The sequence below is a fragment of the Varroa jacobsoni genome, unplaced genomic scaffold (assembly GCF_002532875.2).
Source record: "Varroa jacobsoni isolate VJ856 unplaced genomic scaffold, vjacob_1.0 scaffold_30, whole genome shotgun sequence".
NCBI lineage: Eukaryota > Metazoa > Arthropoda > Arachnida > Mesostigmata > Varroidae > Varroa > Varroa jacobsoni.
Genome location: NW_019212932.1, coordinates 270,459 through 292,895, shown reverse-complemented (window position 1 = coordinate 292,895; position 22,437 = coordinate 270,459). Strand labels below are relative to the sequence as shown.

Sequence of the window (22,437 nt, the reverse complement as noted above, 5' to 3'; positions counted from 1 at the left end):
GGAATCATATTGGTCATGTATTCACCTTGGTAGTTTTTTTTATTTGTGATAAACACTGTAAAGCAAACATCACTTTAGTTCATTCGAGCGTTAACTTCGGAACTTTACTCAAAGCGGATCGTGTCTACGGTAACATATCCCGTATAAAACTGCAAATTATATAGAAATTATAAGATATAAAAGAACTCTCTGGGAAAATAAAATCGTACAGTATGAGTCTCTTAAATAAATTTAACCGTGTGTAGAAAAGGATTTAAGTAAAGCATAAACATGTTGTTCCAAAAGGCTAAATGATACTTTGCAAGCAGGTTATAAAAGAAAGGCAAATGTCTTGCTTGCACATTTATCCGCCATATAGATGGTAGAATCTACATCAGGCAATCATCAACGTTGCCGAGGTACTGTAATAAAGGCTAAGTACGTGCTACTCGAAGATATTTTTAAACACTGGTAAAAAAACGCCAGAAAAATTCCCTACACTTTTGGAAGAGCTACCGGTCAACTCTCCAGCTGTTATTATTGTTATTGGGTCCAAGCTACTGAAGATTACTGCAAAGTAAGGTGCCACCAGGTGCCTTCGCAGGAAAGTGAAATTCGTGGAAGTAGAAAAACTCACTTGAAAAAAAACACCTGTCCATTTTGTTTAACTTAATAAATATCAATTTTATTATATTTGAGTTTATTTTACTATCTATATAGTCATTTGCATAGGTTAAATTTAGCATCTTGTTCACATTCATCATTTACCTTTTGAGGCGAAAATGAAAGCATATAAAAAACGACTTAACCGGTCGGTGTACTGAAAGAACCGTCATCTAAATATTTTAATTAATTTCGGCTGAAATGACCCAGTATGATTTTCAGGGAATTGCGATAAACAGGCTCATTAAATTTAGAATTGGTCATTAAAAACGCTAGCCATGTGATATTTCCTCAGCAAAAGAGTTTTCAACATCTTAGTAGGGTACATAATGTTGCAGGACGCTATGGTCGTGCCGGTTTGCTCATGATCTCATCCTTGAATTGATAGCTGTATGTACTATATAGCTATCAATTCTGAGTTACTTGCATTCGCAATCAGAGTAGAAAATTGCATTCAGCTTTAGAATTTCGTTGGGGCAGTATCTCTTAACAAGATTCCATTGGCATACGCTGAAGTTCAACCTGCTTAACAAGTCGGTCGTTTGACTTTCATCAAGACGATGTTTCTTACTGCCAAAAGACAAAAACACGTTTTGGTAAACGAACTCTTGCTTTGCTATTATATAAGCATACACTGTGGCACAATGGAACTCATAGAAAACTTTCGACTATTTCTCTATGCTTTGCATAAATTATCAAACGATCTTCACTTTCATACTGCTTATATCACCGCAGTTATAAACCTTACGTTTGTGAAGGTTTCTAGTAAGATAGGTTTTTAAATATATTCTATGGGAAAGGCGACGCACATTGATTGCATACGGTTGGTTTCAATTATGAATCAAATTAAACTCACATATTTCATATATCTTCAATACCGTATCAACAAGACGCATTAATATGTAGGGATGAGGTTGGCGTTGTACGGTTTTAATGTGTTACGAATGTTTTTTTCTTTTCTTCGAAAAAGAATGCCTTCGGCCTTGATGAACGTTTTGCCCTGTACAGAGGTCACTCTGGATATCACCACGTTGAAGACTACTTGAGTTTGCAGCTTTTAGATGACGGTTCACAATTGGGGTACTCCTTAAGGTTAGGATTTGACAGGTCACCATTATTCGTTGTAGCCGACGGATTGTCATACGGAGCGCCTGCACAAAAAGGATGTATAAAACGTATGATCTATGTGAAGATGTTTTACAGTGATTACGATTGGTTGATTCAAATACGCCAAAACTGCGCTAAGTACTGAACGTTGGGCGCTAGCGCTGTGCCCAATACCCTTTCTGAGCTTTGACATAAGATAATTTCGATTCTGAGAAACCGTCAAACATAAAAGAAATGCTGTATTTCGTGCAACTTGCAATTTTTTGAAACATTTTTTACCTGTAGTTCGGACGCAGACGCATCTTTCTTGACTCATTCCAGGGGGATGAAATCTGCGGGGAACTCCATCCCACGATCGCTCAATACCTCCGCTGTGAGGGGGAAGTAATCGGGCAGGATTTATAAACAGATATGTTAGATCAGAAGGTGCGTATCAGTTCACGGTTCGTTATGTGTAAGTTAAAATACAAAGCACTTAGCTTATGACGACAAAAATTCGTCAACAATATCTAACCGAATGAGTAGATATTTGTGGCCGAGGTCTTCTGCTAACGAGGTGTGGTTATGGCGTATACGAGGTACCTTTGATTACTGCACCAGACGCGATGTCCTGTTTTAGTGTTAAATTCTGAATTGCAGGGCGGGAACATCTTTTTCTGTTCATCTTCTTTGTCCTTAACGGCCTGAGCCCTAGACAACAGTTCCTCAATTCGCCGCAGTTCGGCGGTTTTCTCGCCGGTTATCGTGTAATACCTACAAAACTCACACGATAAATCCATATTAAAGGTTGTTGCTAAGTTTATAAGGTTGACCAATTTTTAGGGACGTTACTAGGACATCCACTAGCAAAGAAGTTGCAATTAGAATAAATAATCCTTCATATAATCACAATAAATAGGTAACTGAAAGCTGTGTTCACCTTCCAACAAGCTTTCCCATATAGGGGTAGTCTTTATGATACATCTCTATCCAGTTTGCCAAGCCAGCCACGGACTCTTCCGAAAGACCTGTTAAGTCATCTGTCAGACCAGTGTCAGAGAAGTCACCCGTGATATACGCCCGCGAAGCGTCTTTGCCTGTAATGACGCACGTTGATTATTATTTATAGCCGGAGTATCTATAGTTATGAAAATTAGGTCAACCAGAAACAAGCAGGCTAGCTTAAATAAAAACATAGTTACTAACTAAAATACGATGTTGTGTACTGAGAAGCGTACAATTATATGCATTGCCTGTATTTCCAAACTTAGAAATTAGCATTTTTGAACCGTGCCTATTTGCCTATAAAGATGGCAACCAAATAACGACGGGAAACCGATGAGGCTTTGTACCTGTAAACTTGTCAGCTGTTTTTATTAGTATCTACACCTGACAGACCACAGGTATAGGGTACAGATATTAAGACTAGACTTGGCACTATTAGTCAATTTGATTCAGCACGGTAGCAATAGCTATACAAGATGTGTCGGTAAGCTCAATGTTAATAGGGTTGTAAAAGTAGGACGAATTCATTTTCAGTAAGAAAAATAGCACCACGTTACATAGAAACGGCAAGAGAAAAAGCTGGAAGTGCCTTGATTATAGCGTGTTTAATAGGAGATACAATATAGCAGCCCGGTAGTTACCAGCAAAGAACGAATAACTGCCTCCTTCCCTGTAGTACTTCGCGCCTTTCTCCACGTCGTACACCTGGAAAAATTTGATTGCCTTTTTGGGATATTTTTCCACAAATCACGGTAAACTTGCTTATAAAAGGTCCTTGCCGAACAAAGGACGGTTCTGTTTCACAAGATACCGTTAAAGTAAAACGGGTTGACTGATAAAAAAAGAAGCTGTAGAGGCACAATTAGTACGAACTTCACGTATTTAGAAAAGACAAAATTACACGAAGCTTGCTTTTTTTCAGATGTTTTGTCGCTACGCGTTATTTATACTTAAATTACCTTCCCAAGAAGAGCTAGGTAAAGTCCCTTTGATCCCGTTTTGCCGTCATAGCGGGCCAAGGTGTCCGCGTTGAACATTCCTGGAGGCAGGCTGATTGATCTTAGGAGTGGAACATACGCTGAAAACCACGTATACTCGTATGTAGCATTATTTTGCAGCCTTATACATTGGTTTTCTGCGGTGTCTAAATACAAGTCCCTAAAAACTGTCATTTTCATTCTAAATATTATACTTTTCAGTTCAGAAGTATTTAAGCTAGTTTCATATGATGGTCGCATATCGGCTTTTACAGAAATCTGATTCCATTGATTTGCTTTTAAGTGATTGAAAAATTATCTCTGCATAACTTAGGGATGGCCTCTAGCTCTACCATGTTGTACGCTCAGAGTTTATTTTATAAGTTTTATAATAACCTAATTAATTGCAATATTTCGCTAATCAGATAGAGCTAAGTGAGAGCCAGTTCATTAATTCTAGTGTTTAACCGAAACTTCGATAATGTTTTTAAAATTTGTATTTCAATGACCGCAACTAAAACAGCATGCTGGTTATACCAATGATATTCTTCCTTTTGTAGCTAGAGCTATGCTTCTAAAAATAACGACAACCTTCCTGAATAAGCCCGACTTATATAGCTTTGTAAAAGGTAGAATATGGTCGGTGAATGATCTCTTACATAACTAAAGAAAGACTACAGTAAATTTTGTCATGACCATCATTGACAGTTCTAACGTTAGTCGACCTAAGCAATTCCTGATCGTCTTTATCCCGTATCCTTCATTAACCAACCGTTCGAGCTTTTCTTTCGGGTGTGTTTAGCTTAGATGTGGGCTGAACCCCATCTTCGCTTCACTGAAATCAATAAGGCACACATGGCAACTCAACAAATGGGACGTAAATGTAAAGAGTGGGCATAAACTGCGTTTTGTAACTGCAGGAAACCGAGATCTGCTTGAATGACTTCCAACTCAAAGAAGTTGGTGAGCTAAAGCTGCGTGGGTTACTGGGCGTTGTTGTTTAATAATTGTGAGAATTCAGGTACAAGCTGACCATAAATAATACTCAGGCAGGGTTAAGGACGATTAGGAATATTTGACTGGCCCAAATCTGGCTATTATTAAGTTGGTGGACAGACTTTCGGGATGATGCGAATTTTAACTTTTAAAATTTTTATTTATAATTTAATTTAATAATGCGAAAATTAATTGTAGGCTTTATTCCACAAGACAGACGTATCGTTATGCCTGATCGACCTTCAAGCGACAAGAATGGTAGGACCACAATGTGTGTCAGAGAACCATTGGGACTGAGTATCCTGAGAGGCCCTGTAAAGACCCAGGCATATCAAACAAAAGTGCTGTATAATTCGCTCTAATGAGACAACCAACTAGGTACGCCCCCATTAAGATCTTTTATGATTCCCTGAACTGGTTAGTAACCAGCGAATTTCACGAATTACTACTGCAGATATCTTGCCTTGGGTCATTTACATAAGGTGTACCGTAGCCTCTTTGGGAGGCATTCTAAATGACGATGGGAACCTCCTGAATGGAGAGCCCTTCGGTTGAACAGACGACCTGTCAGATTCTAACAGTACTTAATTGCCTCTCACAGTTTGTGCCGTTTGCGTCTATGTTGCTGCACGAAAAGGGCATAGGTCTAAAGTAGCCTGAAGACGCAAACACACGAAGCTCCTTTAATTTTCATCAACGAAGAAATACTCGCGCGTTTATTGATATTTCATCGCTTAACGCTTAAATAGCTTAACGTACACGTTTGTTAGGTTGCGTAGCTTTAGATATGTATATCACCAGGCGGTTCGTCAACGGATTATTGGTAGTGGATAATTAGAAGGCTATTATGGGTAAGCTGCTAGAAATTCAGACAATAATACTTTAATGCTTGTGAACACGACGGCCATAGCAATGGCAGCAGTTGGCCTGAAAGTAATGAGAATATACGTTTTGTCGATTCAGGCAAATTCAGTAATACTCTAGCTATTACACAGGCCTGCACGTTGCTGCCATTTTCAGCTGTCGTTGTCACAGGGTGCATTTACGGTGAATTTACACACCTAACAGGGTCTGTTGTTGTCTTATGGATGGTTTGCGTGCATCTTCCCGAAGGAGCTGTATAGTAATGCAACGTATTGTGTCAATGAGGCCATGTGAAAAAACCATTCATTCGTGTTATTCTGAAAGACTAAATAAATAATATTTCTTCTGAACAGACCTTTAAATTGCGATACATTTCCTTATAATACCCTTTTAACGACAACCTATCCTAAACGATTCGAAACATTCGATAAAAGTTAATCCCATATTAACAGCGTAGGCATATATACGCTATTTGGTTAACTGTAAGATTCCGAGCTTATACTCGTGGGGCATCCAGTTTGTGATATCACTCCAATATTCACAATCGCTAATTATAAACAGTTGTACCGATACCATATACAAGCAAACGCTGGCGCCATGCAGCGAGCAAGCTTGGAACTTGACCGCGAAAGGCTCGCACACTTCACACAAAGAAAACTATAAATAAAGAAATCATTTGAAATATGATAGGTAAGCCGAAGTATATATGTGTATATATATACACGAGGAACGTTTATTTCTGTAATGATAATGTGCTTCGATGGAAAAAAATTTAACCTACAGGTTGTAGGTTCTGAAGATGGACCAATTCAAACTTGAGCCCTCAGGCCATCTCCCATTGATATACTGTGTACACAGGTACATTGCACATATTGTTTGTTAGTATATAAATTATAAGCAACATATGCATGAGCATTATATTAAAAAGCGTGAATTGGATTCCAGAAGCGTATTGATGACTAACTGCTATGTGACCCTGCCGCGTACTCATGACTGTGCATTTTTTTGCAGTGGATTGCACATGTCAGTTTCCTGTCTGTATTCATGTTTTCCAGTTTCACTAAACATGCAAAATCGCGGCATTTGTATTGGTTCAAGTCCGATGCTCAGCACGATCGTAGGAGCCATCATTTCAGAGATCAGGATGCGGCAACTCGGTCGATCTGTGAAGTTGTAAAAAATTTACTTTCGTCAACGCTGGCAACGACGGCACAAAATGCGACAATAAAGTGTTTTAATGTTTAGAAGATAATTTAAGACGAAATGAAATGAAGATCGTGACTAACGGTTAGTCGTTCGCGTCGGGCAGACCATTCTCTTCATTTATGCGTTCCGTAGAAGCATATCGTCATCTCTGCATACAACGGCGACACGGATGCCAGGAGTCTTCTTCGGAAGAGGAACATCTTAGGCTGCACTAAACGTGTATTACTCATATATCAATTTTTTCCCCTCTTTCATTTAGTATACAGAGCCATTCATAAAATGCGGCGGCGAAAATCAGTCGATAAATGTTAAAATGAAAGCGTTCTTTGTATGTACAGAGAAGACGACGTCGAACTGGCTAACACCTGACCTAAGTAGAAATAAGGCCGGTCAGCTGGCCGCACAGCGAGTTCTGGAGCCCGTTGAACTTTCATTACTAAAAAGCGTGGTCTAAAATGGATAATGCATCTCGGATACGAGCGGCCGTTGAAGGCCAAAGGCCGACGAAGATTATTTACCTGTCCGTCTATTGGACTGATGGAGCGGTGAAGGTACTCGGGTGAGCAACATAGCGCAACGTTTCAGAAGCAAGGCATCGTCAACTCGTTCTTCTAGTCAGACTTATCCAGTCCTCATCGTATCTTTTATCCTGCTATCAACTAATGGAACAGCAGCATGCTTTGTCGCCAGACATCATTAAGCACTTCAGGTACCGAATCGATGTAAAGGGCATGCAGTCGTGCCGGAAATGGTGCCGCGTAGCTGGCGTCCGCAGCAGTCTCACTGACGATCGGCATTAACGCGATGGTGTCACGCCGCTATTGCAAGGTCGGGAAGTATAGCTAACGCGTATCGAACACTAGACCGCAACCGTTGGCAATGCGCCTTCTATGATAGGCTGTGGCTTGGCTATCGAATACACCGGACGAGCGGAAGCGCTGCAATGCATATTTGGTCATCAGGTACTAGACGATTGTAAGAAGATCTTTTAATAAAATATTTCCATTGATTCCATCAAGTTGCAGCGATGGCCGTTCATGTCCGAGACACACACTATCGAAGAGAAGCTGCGAATTTGCAGCATTAACATTTAAATCATCGAATTCAAGTTGAAATGACATAAGGCCTTATTTGCCAAAATACCAAGGAAACAGTTTTTATATAATTTATATATATATATATATATATATATAAAGTTCCCTTAAGTATATCATTTTGGCAGGTTTTTAGCACGCGGGTCTCCCGTCCACCTCTCAGCTTTCGAACTGTCATAACCTACGATCAACGTGCGCAAGTGAGGATTAATATGTACAAGAGAGCGAGGCTAACCATAAGCGAACTAAAATAAACATTAACCGAAAAAGCAGTCGTTTAATCAGGGCTGTGTATGCCTCTTCAGATGGTCAAACGAGTGCCCAAGTGCGCAATAAACCCAAATCTTAATCGGGTATCTTAAAAAGTATCTTATGACAGTTAAAAAGTGCATGGCCCTCACGCAATATTTAAAATAAAATTACCTATTTTTTTTTAATGCTGCATGAACTTCTTCTCATGAACGAATTCTCTTCTTGATAAATATTGCGCTATTTCCATTATATAGAAGGCTGGGTCGTTGTCTAAGACATTTAGCAAACCCTGAACCTATAGAAAACTGGTAATGCTATATCTTCGAAGAAAATTTGTCTAAAACATATGTAATATTTGAATAATTCAAACACAAAGTAATTTGTTTAATATTTAGAACTTAAAACTGAACGTGCCACTTACGTTGCATTGAAGACACGAATTGACTCGTGATTTTTTTGTAGTGCATTTCGAGGATGGCGGTCGCCTGCGGGAAACGATTCTGGACTTCAGGATAATAGTAATAAAGCGAAACTCCAACAGAGCAGATAAGAATCGCGTAAAACCACGTATCGCACACCTTTCGACTCATCTGAAGGACTCAATAATTACCACATTATGTGTTTGTCGTACTCATCCTATCTGGCATCAAGGTAATAAAACTACAGAGAAGAGCTTAGTGAAACGGCCTGCTATTGATCGCATAACATGAAAAGTTCAGCTTGAAAAAGCTAGCTGAAAAATCATTCTACATATTTTTTTTCCTTTAGCCTAAAAAGTCTACTCTAATTTAGAACATATTGGTTACCCTAACGTCAAGTAGTTTCTGTAATTCTGTTAATAATAGCTACTGTGATGAGATTCATTTGATTATGGTAGACGCAGAGCAAACACCGGCTGTACAACAGACGCGAATCGGTTTCAAAAACAATATCTATTTGAGGGGTACGACATTTACTAAACCACCATACTGTCAAACTGTACAGCCGTTTACATAAAATGGATGGACTATTTAAAGTTGCGGGATCTTAAACTGGATTGGTTTTAAATTGTGCTGAATCTCAGAAAATAGAAAGTAGACCAAACTGTAAGCACGCCACTTTAAACATTGAATTTGAATATCAGTAACATGTATTCTGCAATAGTGCACTCGTTAATATGTCCAACATAAATGGTGGGTTTTTCTTTTTAACTTGCGGCGACTTGATTGCAACAAGGAAGTCCATTGAAACTTGCTGAAACGTTTGTATTTATTTGTCTTTAGCGTCAGATTTAAGTAGATACAATCTTAAAACGAAAGACACCGACAAGGAAATTCTACCTCGGATGCTATGACTCATTTATCAGACTAAAAGTTTTTATAAAATGCGGTTAACTTTGTCGGGCAAAATTAACGTTTTTCGGATTACCCCTTACATAGTATAGTTATTAGCAAAGGTGCGTGTGAAGAGTTTTTATCGTACTTTTACACTGACAAGGATTACCATTTTGTCCCTTTTACCCTCTAGTTCGGATCCAATTGAAGCATGTATAACCAGTTATACATACAACGAGCAAAACCGTACTCAACAGGGAACTCGTTCAACACATTCGGTTACGAATGAACGACATCTGAATGGGTTTGTGCAAATTCTTTGAAAAGGGCTTAGACAGACCGTGGCTTTTCCAAGGAGAAATTTTTGCTCAGGGTACGGTGTAACTATGAGAGATTGCTATAAGTATTAAAATAAGTCTTTACAAAATGTATTTGTCAATAATAAAAATCAATTTTACTGATATTCAATTTTTTAAGAAACTAGTGGATGGACGATCCAGCAATCGCCAGTACATAGTGTCATTTGACAACAGCGTAGGACCACGAGCTTGCGCCAGTGGTGCCCAGGATCGAGGGTCTTGATATATCGCCAATGACTTTTGTTCTCATCTCACACTCATCCGTATCTAGGCGTTCCGGTATAATAAGAACACTTTACACACCATTTTTCTTGAAGTTTTAAATAGTGAAATTTAGCGTCATAACGCAAATGGTGCGCGTGCAAGCATTGAGAAGCTTTCCGACCGTACGCCCTATCGCGCAAAGTATAATGTCCGATATTCACTTAAAGTTATACTGAAAAGTATTCAGTGTCACTCGTTTAGCTCAGGAATTGTGACCATCAAACGTCGCACAGTCCTAACCAAAACAGTTCAATATAATGGAAAACATGGATACGGACTTCAGATGCACGGGGTTTCTTATAGATCTACATGTATGTGCCGTAAGTGTCACGTGCAACGACTATGGAAATCGCTGGGAAGTCGTATTTCCTTTCTGCTACTAACGTTATTTCGTCCATAGCGTTTCACTTGCGTGCATAGTATATTTTCGAATATATAGTCTGGTTAGACAAAGCGACCTTGACATTACACAGTAACGCGCAAGAATAATGAAACTCAATTTGAAAATATCTGGTCAATTTGCGGAGCTTTTGCAAAACGTACCACATTTTTAGATCACTCTGTGTTGGTACCATAACTATTATTATTTCTCTTATTAAGCAGATAATAATAACTTAACCATTCTAGCATGATGTGACGAAATAACTGGAGCTGGAAAGCAAAGTGACCCCTCCCAACCGTCACAATATAGATCTGTCGGTCATTGTGCTATAGAACGAAGACCTTTACGGGCGAGACGTGGTATTTTCTAATACACACTGTCAGAACACTGATGGTCAGAGGGCTGCGGCATGATACCATTATGACACAGATGTTGTCTGCTGAGTTTGGTGAGGGGAAAAGGTTTCATACAACTGAAGTTGAAACGAATTGTCTTCTGACAGACAGCCGACCTGGTAGCTTTCACAAACAGTTCGTTAAACGAGGTTGTCGTTTGTGTCACTGCAGACTTTTAGTCAGCATTATTTGACGTACGAGTAGTGAATAGATAGAAAGCATAGATGTAAACTGAAGATCACTATACTAAGATCTCTCGCAATGTTTCAAGTGTTCGAAAAGTCAAATTCATTTGGGTCAGGATTTCGAAGCAAATAAAAGTTGTCTAGAAAAAATAAACAGGAGAGGGGGAATATTAGCGCTGTCAAAAGCAAAGTAGAGACTCTAACGAACCAGTTTAGATACACATATGCCTATAGAAAAGTTGTTTACTTTTGATGCAAAACAACAGCGCTTGAATAAAAATGTCTTTAATTCTTATTCGGTTTATTTCATCTCGTTACTTATAGAACGTACGACATTTTTCTAATAGCAGAAAAATTGTTAGGCTAACAGATTCGTGGTTTTCACATCTTGGAGGAAAAATCGTTCGAAACTATTCCCAGAAAAGTGCTCAAGACCAGACCTCATACTCTAGCCCTACTGGAGTGTCTCATTATCTAACCACTAAGCTTTGGTGCATAGAATTCCGCTTCCGTATATCAGCACCAGATAGTTTCGACAGCAGTAGTCAGGTAAACAGAGCAACTTAGTTAGTCTTGGGCGATACTAAACTAACGTAAAGCTGCCAGCTAGGATGAGTCAAGTGTAGTGCGGCTTCTACCTTCAAAATGATTGAGCATGGAAAACTAAAGCCGTTTAGTTTTAATAGCTTAGCTAAAAGAAGACTCACCGTGGCAGCAACGTCAAAAGCCATAACGGTAACGACAACAGCGGCGACGAGAAGCCCAACGCTTTATATGTGGAACCATTCACGACATAGAGCTAATCGAGCCTCGTTTACGTGGCCCAGGCAAGACGGACCCAGATGTACGGGCAGTGGCCCCATTCAGCGGCGACTCGCGAGTTTTGCACTTGAGTCCAACGGCGTCTTCGTCCACCGACGTCTGCCAGCGCTAGTGTCTCGTGCTCGTGACATCAACGATTGCCAAACGCGTTGCAAACTGGTAGTACGACCGCGCGTTGCATTTGCCGGTTTTAGGGGGTAAGTCTGCTGATGGCAGGTCACCCATTCCAAACTCAAGCGCTCGGCACATGCTAATTCGGTCATTTTGTGCGTCGACCGTCGACCCAACTTCGAAGAAAGAAAGAGCAAAACATGAAGCCGATGGGAGCTAACTGCCTCCAGATTGCAACTGTTGAGAACAGTACCCCCTGCAGCTCGTCTGGTAGACTACCCATCTTGATGAGCTTTAAATTTTTATCGGTGAGGGATGTAGAAGCAATGTTTAGTATAGGCAATGGTATAGATAGCAGCTTGTCCGACGAACAAAGCAGCTTACTCGAACTTACTCGGAACTAAGTTCGGAACTTAGAAAAATAATACTTTTCCAAGTAAAGCATAAAGAATATTTTGATTAACACATATGTGTGTCTGGAAGATTAATTGCTGGCGCGTTTTTACATTACGAATTCGAATCAATCTGCTAGCCACACGATATGTAAAAAACCCATTTATTTTTAAAGTCGAAGGCGTGGGGTGTAGACATATCCACTCCATGATAGCAGATGTGATTCGCTATAGAGGCTATACGTGCAGATGACTCATTTAAGAAATAATTGGTGTAGACGTTATTTGCGTGCAGTTGGGATTCTACAGAACGACGCTAAATTTGACAGGCACATTTTGGTAATAGTCGGTGCTTCGCAGGCGAATTAAAATAACTTACGTTAAATTTAGTATAGATACGATGTATTGATACCGGATAAAAGTAGCTATAAGATTTCAATGTTTTCGTCGAATCTAAAGAAACAGGTATTTCAAATAAGTTCCTTCTCTTTTCCATGTGTACATAGATTCAATACATCAACACACTTCAGCGTACACTGTTGACAATGAAAACTGATGATTCCAACTACAGCTACAAATCAAATTTACTATCTAAGCTATATAAATATGAGACTATATAGTTATCTAAATTGGATGGCCTTAACTGTATTACGTCTTATCAGACCTTCTCACAATATCGAAACCTCTCCAAAATCTTTCAAAAGTTTTACTACAATATAGTTAGGTTTCTTATTTTTTAGGGGTGTTTTGCAATAGCCAAAAAAAAAGGTACTATGTAGCTTAACTTAGGCTAGTTTCAAAGCAGTAACCAGCTCTCTATTGCTATAGAGTCATTTTACGAAAGGACTGCCTTACAGGCCGCTTCCGTCCAAGGAACATTTTAGGTAATATCAAAAACGCTTCGCTGAGTCACTCTGTTGTGCACAAAAATCGATTGTCCTTCCCCGTGGCCTATTTTTGCACCTCATATCGAAGGCACGGCAAAGGGTGCTTTCGCGAAAGAGGTAGAACAAGCTTGTATGCTTTCGTCTGTTGTACAAATGGTTCATGCGGAAGGCGGTATTGTTGGAAAAATAGCTACCTATATAAATAGCTTAGAAATTATCAAGTCCAAAATTAAAGCTTAGCAATGCAGGGCCTAATTGTTGCCGAAAAAGTAGTAGATTACCGTTTTTTTCTCCGATAACATCTAAGAAGCTACATTTAAGCTTACAGTTTTGACAGATTGCCTGTGGTTTCTCTTTCTCGCTCCAAATCGCAGTCACGTCACTAATTGTGCTACAATGGCGCAGTTAGCTGTCTTATCTCCTGACTTTCAATTCTGGTCACTGTCGTTTTCCTGGGTCTTTTCCTGAAGATACCGCTGCTGTTGGCGTCGGCACAATGTTCAGCATCAATTGTCGCTGTGAGCTTTGTGGGGCGATTTTTTAAAGCAGACTCGAAGCAGGAGAAATTACAGCGTAGAACAAAAATGAGACCACGCTACTTTTCTTACACTGTGTTCCTCAAGAAATTTTACTATAGCCCGATACTCTGTGGGAGGGCCCAGTGCAAGCTTACTAATGAGCACCTTGTACGGCTACGGAGGTCTTTGAACGTTCGACTTCACCGTGTCCAAATGTTCGCGACTGCTGACGAATGTAATTAATACAAAATCGTACAATAAATGAAAAGGTATTTATGGCTGACAAGCAGCGCACAGAATTACATAAGTCAGTGTCTTCAGTTAATTAGATGAAGGTAAACCAAAGTGATGAAGTAATTTCCACTGTTCGAAACGAATTTTTCCAGCCAGCCGGTTACTCGTCCATACTATTTTGCTATATTTACGATACTGGACACAAGCGACCGGACCCGCTGGAACACAATGGTTTCACACAGAGTGCGAACACAGAGCTCAATAAGCTGGCTTAGTAAGCAGGAGGTTATCAAATCAGACCTATTTGTTTTTGGGTCGCTGTTTTTCTGATACTTTTATAGACAGTAGATTCGGAGATAGGCTCCGTCGAAGTACTCAAAGTAAGAACGCTCTGGAAGCAAATGATTCCGCTGTCGACAAGGAAACAAAACTCAACTAATCTGAGCAGATCATACCGGATCAACAAATAGACACCTCAGCAGGTTTGCTATACTCTTGACGTAACTGCTGCCGCACGGCTACCTACTCAATGGCATCTAATGCCATCGCACACACTACTGTTAATTCAAATTCAATGAGCCCAAGGGATTTCTGGCAACGAATCAGCCCTTTGCTCATGCTTGTGAAGTCAAGTGACAGTTCTAAAACTCCAGCTAAAAAGATTAGAAATGAAAGATAATCTAACTAGCTACTGAAAAAAGTATTAAAACAGAATATTCGCCTTGATAAATAAAACATATGATTCGAAGGGGGTCAAAGGGGGGTGTTGGGCGAAATCAAAATAATTTCTTTCATAAAAAGACGCAAAAATAAGTACAGTTACACTAAACATATTACTCGACTCATTACGAAGTGTTATCCGAAGTATCAGCGCGCTCAGCTGCACGCGTTCACTATGATTTTTGGATGGTAAATCCAGTGAAGTTATAAATCCATCATAAAACAATCTGTTACAAAATGGTTCTTCGAACATTGTTTTTTTCTACCGATGGCTACTCAATATAAAGGTGTGTATTTATTTGATCGAAAGCAAGAAATTTTTATCCATCCAAAATGTGTAAGTGATATCGTGCTTGGCTGATAATTTAAATCTGCAAAATTATGACCATTTTAAAGATAGGTCTTTCACAATTTTTTCATAATATTTAAAAACTGGCCGATTTTAACGCCGATAGTCTTGAATAAAACAGCTCATCTTGTTTGGTCATCTTCTTTGAAAATAATATGAACTATTTCTATTTTTAGTTTCTTTCTATATTGAGTTTCTTTATATATTAAAAGTGAAAACCAAAAGTACAAAATACATTAATTAGATTATGAAATAAACACAAACAATAAAAGATACATCGATGCAACAAGTTCTTCGTTTTTTTTTTTCTATTTCTGTGAATGTTGAAAACTTCAACTGCTTAAACTTTTCTTAAAAACTTTTCATACTCTCTTTACCTCTAAATAAAAATAAATTATAATAATAATAATAAAGAATAAATTATAATTCGAAACTGCAAAGTTCCTATGAATAAAGTCAGTTACATATATTAAAAAAAAATCACAGCACATCGTTGCAGGGAACGGAATCGGTCGTTGCCGTGCTCATGCTAGCATATGCCAATAGGCCGAATTTTCCTTTTCTCAAAACCATATTTGACTCTGACTGCCAAGTTTGTGTGCATCTGTCAGCAGAACAACAATGAATCAATGACGGATAACACTACCTAAATCGTCAATTACAGGGTTACACCTAGTTCTCACAGGTTTATAACAAATCCTATGACAGCTTTTTTGCGACGAGACAACGCAGTTCTAGCACACGTCAGCAGATTCGTGTCACAATAAGTAAAAGCGATATCAATTATAGAGGAAATCGATTATCCAGCAAAACAAAATCGCGTAACGTAATCTCTATCAGCGGGTGACTTCTTCCGCACGATCTAGTTAAGTATTGCAAAAGGAAGTATTGATGTTAATGGCATGTTGTTCATAACAAATTTTACTCACTTAAAGTTTCTATACGTGCGTAGGTTTGCTATGCTCTTGACGTTACTGCTGCCGCACGGCTACGTACTCAATGGCATCTAATGCCGTCTCACACACTACGTTAAAATCCACGTTGACGAAAGCGGCCGATTTCGTCTGTATGGGTGAGGGAAACACATGACGCTGCCGCGCTGATGAGGCTGGGTGAGGTAGTAGCAGTAAGGGGGACTGAAGAATGACAGGTAGATGAAGGGAATGACTGCGAGTTTGGGAGAAGGTTACCTGCTGTTGGTGTCGTTTGTTGCAGAGAAGCGGTATGGTTAACGTCGCTGAGCAGGTCGTAAGTTAGCCTTAGGGTTGTTGCCTGATGATAGGTCCTGGGCCGTCAGCAACAAGATAAGGAACGGCCACGGCCGGCAAACGAAAACCGAAATCAGCTGTGCCTGTGACGTCAGTGTGAAGTTGCCTGAAGAGGTGCTCCTTTCAGCAGGAGCGAGAAGGCGGTAGACGGTAGTTTACGATAAAAGCTTTCATTTGCCGCTAACTGAAATCTTGACCATCGAGACACGTACCAAAGCAATGAGACGCATAGACGAGCAGCGGGCAAATGGGGAAAAGCTCGAACTGAGGTGCGAAATGATGTACAAATGTCGTTTTAGAACGCTATAGGCGTATTTTATTTAATCGAAGTTAGACTAAAATGGGCCTCTTGGGTCAAAATTACATTAAAATGACTACAGGCCTATAGCCACAAATTGAGAAACGTATGAGTTCAGTAAGTATTGCAGTTGGAAAATTCTGGCTAAAATCCCACACAACCGTGACAAATACCTGGTGTAAGGCCCGTCGTTTGAGATCGATTCGTGTGTTGGCCTCAAAGAAAACCTTAAAAACGAAATAACTTCTGTACGTTTGATTGGTATCTAAACATTCACCGTGCATTCTTCCAACAAAGAGAACCTCTAGATTTTTTGGTGCACAATTTTTTTGACAGCTGACTTTTGCGCAACCTTAACCAACATTTTGGGATCAGCTTAGCCTTTATCAATACCCCCAAACGCGGTAGATATAATCAAGCTATCGACGCTCTGTGTATGCATCGGCCCTTGTCCAATTTGCCTTTCGTAACATCGGTTAGATGCAGAAAAAAATGAAACTCAAGAAAGGCCATAGTGTAATTTACTCTAAAACATTATATTCTTTATCAGATATCATGTGTTATATTTCACTTTCTGGATAATGAATCCTAGGTGAATTTTACACTCTCGGTCGGTTACTTTTTACGAAGGGTTGCGATATTCCTATCGTCTATTACAGCAGAGCTATGCTAATCTTGGACCGTCGATAGCAACATAAAGCCTAACATATTATCGACATTAGATCTAAGCTTGTTACAATTTACATAACATTTCTCCGGATGCTACATAAATTCAAATTTAATTAGCCCAAGGGATTTCTGGCAACGAATCAGCCCTTTGCTCATGCTTGTGAAGTCAAGTGACAGTTCTAAAACTCCAGCTAAAAAGATTAGAAATGAAAGATAATCTAACTAGCTACTGAAAAAAGTATTAAAACAGAATATTCACCTTGATAAATAAAACATATGATTCGAAGGGGGTCAAAGGGGGGTGCTGGGCGAAATCAAAATAATTTCTTTCATAAAAAGACGCAAAAATAAGTACAGTTACACTAAACATATTACTCGACTCATTACGAAGTGTTATCCGAAGCATTAGCTGTTGTTCATAAAAAAATTTTACTCACTTAAAGTTTCTATACGTGAGGTAGGTGTAATGAATATATAAAATAGATACGACGTAATACCGGCTTCTGCATATGTGTAGGCTCTCTCATATGTTGGGTTTATTAATAGGTATTTTAGAATGGAATGGACTTCGTAAAGATAGTATCTTTAAAAAAAGATAGACAGAAATACGTGTCCATAAAGCGATAAGGCAAACCCTTTTCGAAAAACTTTTTGCGTTTGGTCTTAGTATTTTTTAATAATGTTGCACGTACATTGCTCTCTAGATAGGCTCCAGCACAGGATGTGTGAGAGAAACTGAGCTTATGCCCCTGCAAGATTTACGCGAACAAGAAAGTTCTAAACAACACCAGATGCTTAGACCTTAGCTGTATGGGGCATATTGTTCATCGTATTGTTAGCGTTAGTCCTACTTGCAAAACACCCACAACTGTAAATATCGAGCATACCGGTATTTAGCATCGGGACTACCTAGTTGTCACAACATTTTTATATACATTTGTAACCTATATATTAATTCAAATACATGTATTATACATTAGATGATAGAAGCGGTGCCACGGAACTCTAGATGCTGCAGCATTCCGCGTAACATCATATGGAAGATCGTCTTCACGATCTTTTCTAAATTTTTATTACACATTTATGGCGGACGCATGTTTCACCTCGCATAAAAAGGTGCACCTTTTTTTTTATCAAGTGGGTGGGCAACGTACTCGAACGGTTGCATCCCATGTCATAAACTGGCGTTATAAGACTGTACTTTATTTTGACGATTTGACAGATGAAGCCTTAGTGCAACACATCGGAATCTGTGAGTTTTGAATAAAAAATCACTAATGATCTCACAGATGGGTCTTTCATGCCGTCACGGCATGGAGCCTCGCTGCTACGGAGAATCTGTGCTTTCCCTTCGCGACATTGTCTACAGGCTTAGAACTTGTAGTCCTTGCTTTGCAGCGAACGTTAAGTTCTAGATAAGACACTTACTGAGTAGTTGACGAAACCCGTAAGCGCTACTTTGCGCAGCTTCAGAACATACTTTTTGGCTGTTTTGAGTTAATAGCTATCAATTGGGGCCTTTTCGTCGGGGCCGCTAGGTGTTAAGCATAGATGGCCTGCGTACAGCCAGACTTCAAGGTTTCCCCGTTTACGACGTCGTGGTAAGCCATTAACAACGAGCATAAACAGCGGTTGCGTCCTAATCATTGTCTATTAGATGTTCACTTGAACATCTTACGAAACAAAACGAAAGTTAATAACTTTTATGACACAACATTTATTATACACTGTTCTTATTGTTCATAGAACATATAGAAAACTTGTTTTGGTAAACTTGTAGAGCTCCTCGCCACTTTACCGAGGCAAGTTAATCAACTGTAGTTGCAGATGATACAATATGAACATCTCTAGTGAAGTAGTTGAGATTTCGATGTAAGTAGAAATATCGCTATGTCAAAACAACGCATAGGCTTCATGTGATATGGAGCCAGAAACAGTGCCTTAAAAGCGGTACCAGGTGGTCACCTTTCGCCTGTGGTATGGGATCTGTAATGATTTATACAACCAATTAGAACTACTGAATAAAGTTTCTTGACGAACATATGCAAGTTCTTCGAATAAACATATTCCTTGTTCATATACTTAAGTGGTTTTCAACTTCTATTAAATAACATTATCCAATCACATAAGTCTGAATTATTATTGAATTTTGCTACAGCTTGTGTTACAGTATACATTGTAGGGAGTTGTGAATCATACCCTATGGATAGTCAATTACCGATGACCTTTTTGCTGTTCTTTTTCAGGCCTACAAATACCTATAATTTAAACACCCTTGTTCTACTAGTGATGGCCAACATAGAGTTCAGCACGCAACGCTTAACATGCATGTAAGACTCAATCAATGCTCATTAACGTGTTCTTCTATACATCTGGGAACAAGATGGTTCATCGCATTCGAAAGTGTACAATAGGCGTGGCCATATGCCCATCTAACGAAAAAGGTATCGGTCTTGCCAGGACACTGTCGCATCATGTATGATTTTCAACATTAGCTGACTTCGACTTTGGTCCCGACAGCACGTGGACAATGCGTTGAAACGTCTAGGTTGTTCCGATGACCTGTCCCTCTATCTACCTGTTCATATTAAATAGGTAGATAGACGGACGGGCAGGCCGAAGCGTTTTTCGTTGTCTTTCTCTAGCCACAATTTGATTTCTGTATACGTCAAGCAAGCCTATTGAAAACCTCGGTGAGTAAAAGGTCACATGGACACATTTAAGTAACACAGTATTGCTCGTTTAAACCAACATGTCATAAAGAAAAGTACATTTTGACCCGCAACGGCAGAACGTATGGATCATCCTTGTGAATAGGCACTTCTCTGACGCGCGTTCCCTACTGACCCTTTGCGAAGATGAATAGTAAACAGGCGCAGTAAGTCGATTGAGCAGCGTGGGAGCGGCACTGCCTATCTGAAGGTAAGGAGGACAATGAGCTGAAATGACCGCGTCGCGCGTGGCCCGACTCAAGTTCCAGCGATCGCGGTCTGATTGGAGCTCCTTCGCGTACAGAGCGTGTCGATGAGCTGCGTCGTAGTAGTACATCTGTACAGAAAGCAAATTGCGAATTATGCACATCGAATGATGATGAAACCCGCTCTTCCAATGTTGTCGGATGGAAGTATTTAGCAGACGAGAATTTATCAATGGCTAACGTAGAATGTACCTATGAAAATCGATTGCCGAAAGCTTAATTAGACTTGAACTAAATGGACAAGCTTCCTCTGAACAATCGTCTCTCGACTCATAAATTTGAATGCTAACGAAAAACCCAAAAGTTACTTCAGGGCTAGGTCCGATATATATCTGGTCTGAAAGCCCAATATATGGTTATGTCGTGGATTAACGTTGGCAGCTTGGATATTTGTTTGCTCATTCTACGGAAAATGAATTCAATGAATAGACGTTCATGGCCGACGCGGCAAGGCAAATCTCTAAAATATGGGGAAATTTCTGGGCTTTCTTTGATTGGACTTGACGCCATAGCACAGTTGTGAGCTGCCCGTCGTTTACAGTATATGGGTAGCTTCTTTATTCTGTCAAAAACTACTAAGGCACGGAGGCCTATGGATGCGTTAAAGGGCAGTTGAAGACGCAGTCCACTGAGGATTTTCCAAGTTGTATTTCATAGTAGACATACATGTATAAGGTATGCGTATAAGGTATAAAAAACTGCGTTCATACATCGAGTAAGTTATACGTGCATAGAGCAATGGGCTTAATGATGTGTGATCTACTTTTCAGAATACTTAAATACCTTGAACATAAATTAATGGCCATTGCTGAGAGTTGCAAGATTTCGTAAAGGACATGCTCACTTGTGATACAAATCTGTTAATATTAGTATCATTACAAATCACGTGTATAGAACCAGTTGTCCGCGGAGGAAGCTGTTACTGGCCCGATGGGTCTAATTTGAAGATTTAAAAAAATGTTCTCTTAAGTTTTCCTCCAACTTACCGATTAATTTGTTAGGCCTTGATGAATTTTCATATTGGTTTATTTTAGCGATTTTATGTATTCCAGTATTTTAGTGCTGTTCCACTGATCGACCTTCACTGAGTGCTTGAAGAACACTACTGAATTAGTATGAACATTATGGTCGGCTTTTTTGTCAATCATTTTATCTTGATTTTAGAAAGAAAGGCTGTCTGCTTCCGATCATTGATATATTGTACATGAACATTTAAATACGCTGTTTGGAGCGGGCTAGGGTCAATATAAGCTTTTACGTTGGGTTTTGATTGTCACGTTTAACTAGCTTGCTTTATGTGCAGCTCACGACAAGATGCCAATAGATATTGCCGCTATCATTGCTTATTACTGCCTTCTGTAAACCTTCGTTTTGAAAAATCGACTATATCCTCTACTTCGTTCGCGAACTACTCAGTCATAACCCTCCTAATTAATTTGTCCTCCTAATTGAATTATCAATATTGCCTTGCGAAATTTCGGACACATACACCGTTCATATTTCTTTTCAATAATTGTGAAAGCAATGGCCGGAACTTACAGCAAAATTTCTGAATAGATGATAAATAGATAATGTATATCACAGCATGGGAATACAGGTCCGCTAAATGTTCTGTCGACGCACCTTCTGTTTTCACGACCTGTTTTCGACGAGACTTCAATGGATGATGGCGACTTCGGTGTGTGAAAACGTACCGCACGGAAACACGATGCCTATGCTAACTTGTATCACCAGATCTTTCTTTTCTGTAGGCTGGTATACGCCGTTCCGTGACCTTTTCTTTCAGAGCAGCTGCACTGTGAGGGCCACTGTGCTGTGTTTGCCTACAGATTGTTTTGCGTCTATAGCCGTAAAAGGAGCAGGGTGGACGAGCTTAGCAGAGTAGCAGCTTTGGTCCTTGATATGACGTTAAGGCTTTCGACGTTAGGTAAGCTGGGAAAGGGGGTAGGAAAGGCCTTGCGAGCTAAGGCTGGCTATTCGCTTCCTACTACTGCACTCGCTTCGCGATAGAAGGCGTTCGACCTCGAACTGGTTAAACTATTCTGACGCTTATGTAGGTGATGATGAGACATCGCCATTGTTCTGTTGGTTGATGATCCTATAATTTGTTCTTTATCAACGAAAGAAGGCTATTTGATTCTAAGACTTCAGTTGATTAGTCTCATTGTGTTA

General features: G+C 39.6%; 1 protein-coding gene and 1 long non-coding RNA gene across 6 annotated transcripts; both read right to left on the bottom strand.

Moving 5' to 3' along the window:
* Positions 1-637: 637 nt before the first annotated feature.
* LOC111259098 (neuferricin) lies at positions 638-16,101 on the bottom strand. 5 transcript variants are annotated; one of them, XR_002679423.2, is made up of 9 exons: positions 15,983-16,097; positions 8,544-8,712; positions 3,693-3,811; positions 3,375-3,438; positions 2,669-2,825; positions 2,332-2,502; positions 2,029-2,120; positions 1,499-1,793; positions 638-1,212 (listed from the first exon to the last, which is right to left on the bottom strand). XR_002679423.2 is itself a non-coding variant. In XM_022830851.2 (8 exons), exons 2-8 carry the CDS (start codon positions 8,587-8,589, stop codon positions 1,681-1,683), a joined length of 762 nt encoding a protein of 253 aa, XP_022686586.1. In that variant the 5' UTR covers positions 8,590-8,607; positions 15,983-16,101; the 3' UTR covers positions 638-1,680. The 5 variants fall into 5 exon arrangements, 4 of the variants coding, with proteins under 4 accessions (XP_022686586.1, XP_022686539.1, XP_086823868.1 ...); XM_022830851.2 differs by having other exon boundaries at positions 638-1,793; positions 8,544-8,607; positions 15,983-16,101; XM_022830804.2 differs by having other exon boundaries at positions 638-1,793.
* Positions 16,102-18,985: 2,884 nt separating this feature from the next.
* Positions 18,986-22,164, bottom strand: LOC111259088 (uncharacterized). Its single transcript, XR_002679409.2, has 3 exons — positions 21,889-22,164; positions 20,136-20,336; positions 18,986-19,274 (listed from the first exon to the last, which is right to left on the bottom strand). It is a non-coding gene; the product is annotated as an uncharacterized LOC111259088 (long non-coding RNA).
* Positions 22,165-22,437: the final 273 nt, after the last annotated feature.

Excerpts from the sequence above, each read along its gene's own strand:
- LOC111259098 (XM_022830804.2), bottom strand. The coding sequence starts at position 8,712 with ATGAGTCGAAAGGTGTGCGATACGTGGTTTTACGCGATTCTTATCTGC. Across the intron at positions 2,826-3,374 it reads CAGTTATTCGTTCTTTGCTG|GCAAAGACGCTTCGCGGGCG; the intron begins GTAACTACCGGG and ends GCGTCATTACAG. Across the intron at positions 2,121-2,331 it reads GTCTGGTGCAGTAATCAAAG|CGGAGGTATTGAGCGATCGT; the intron begins GTACCTCGTATA and ends TCCCCCTCACAG.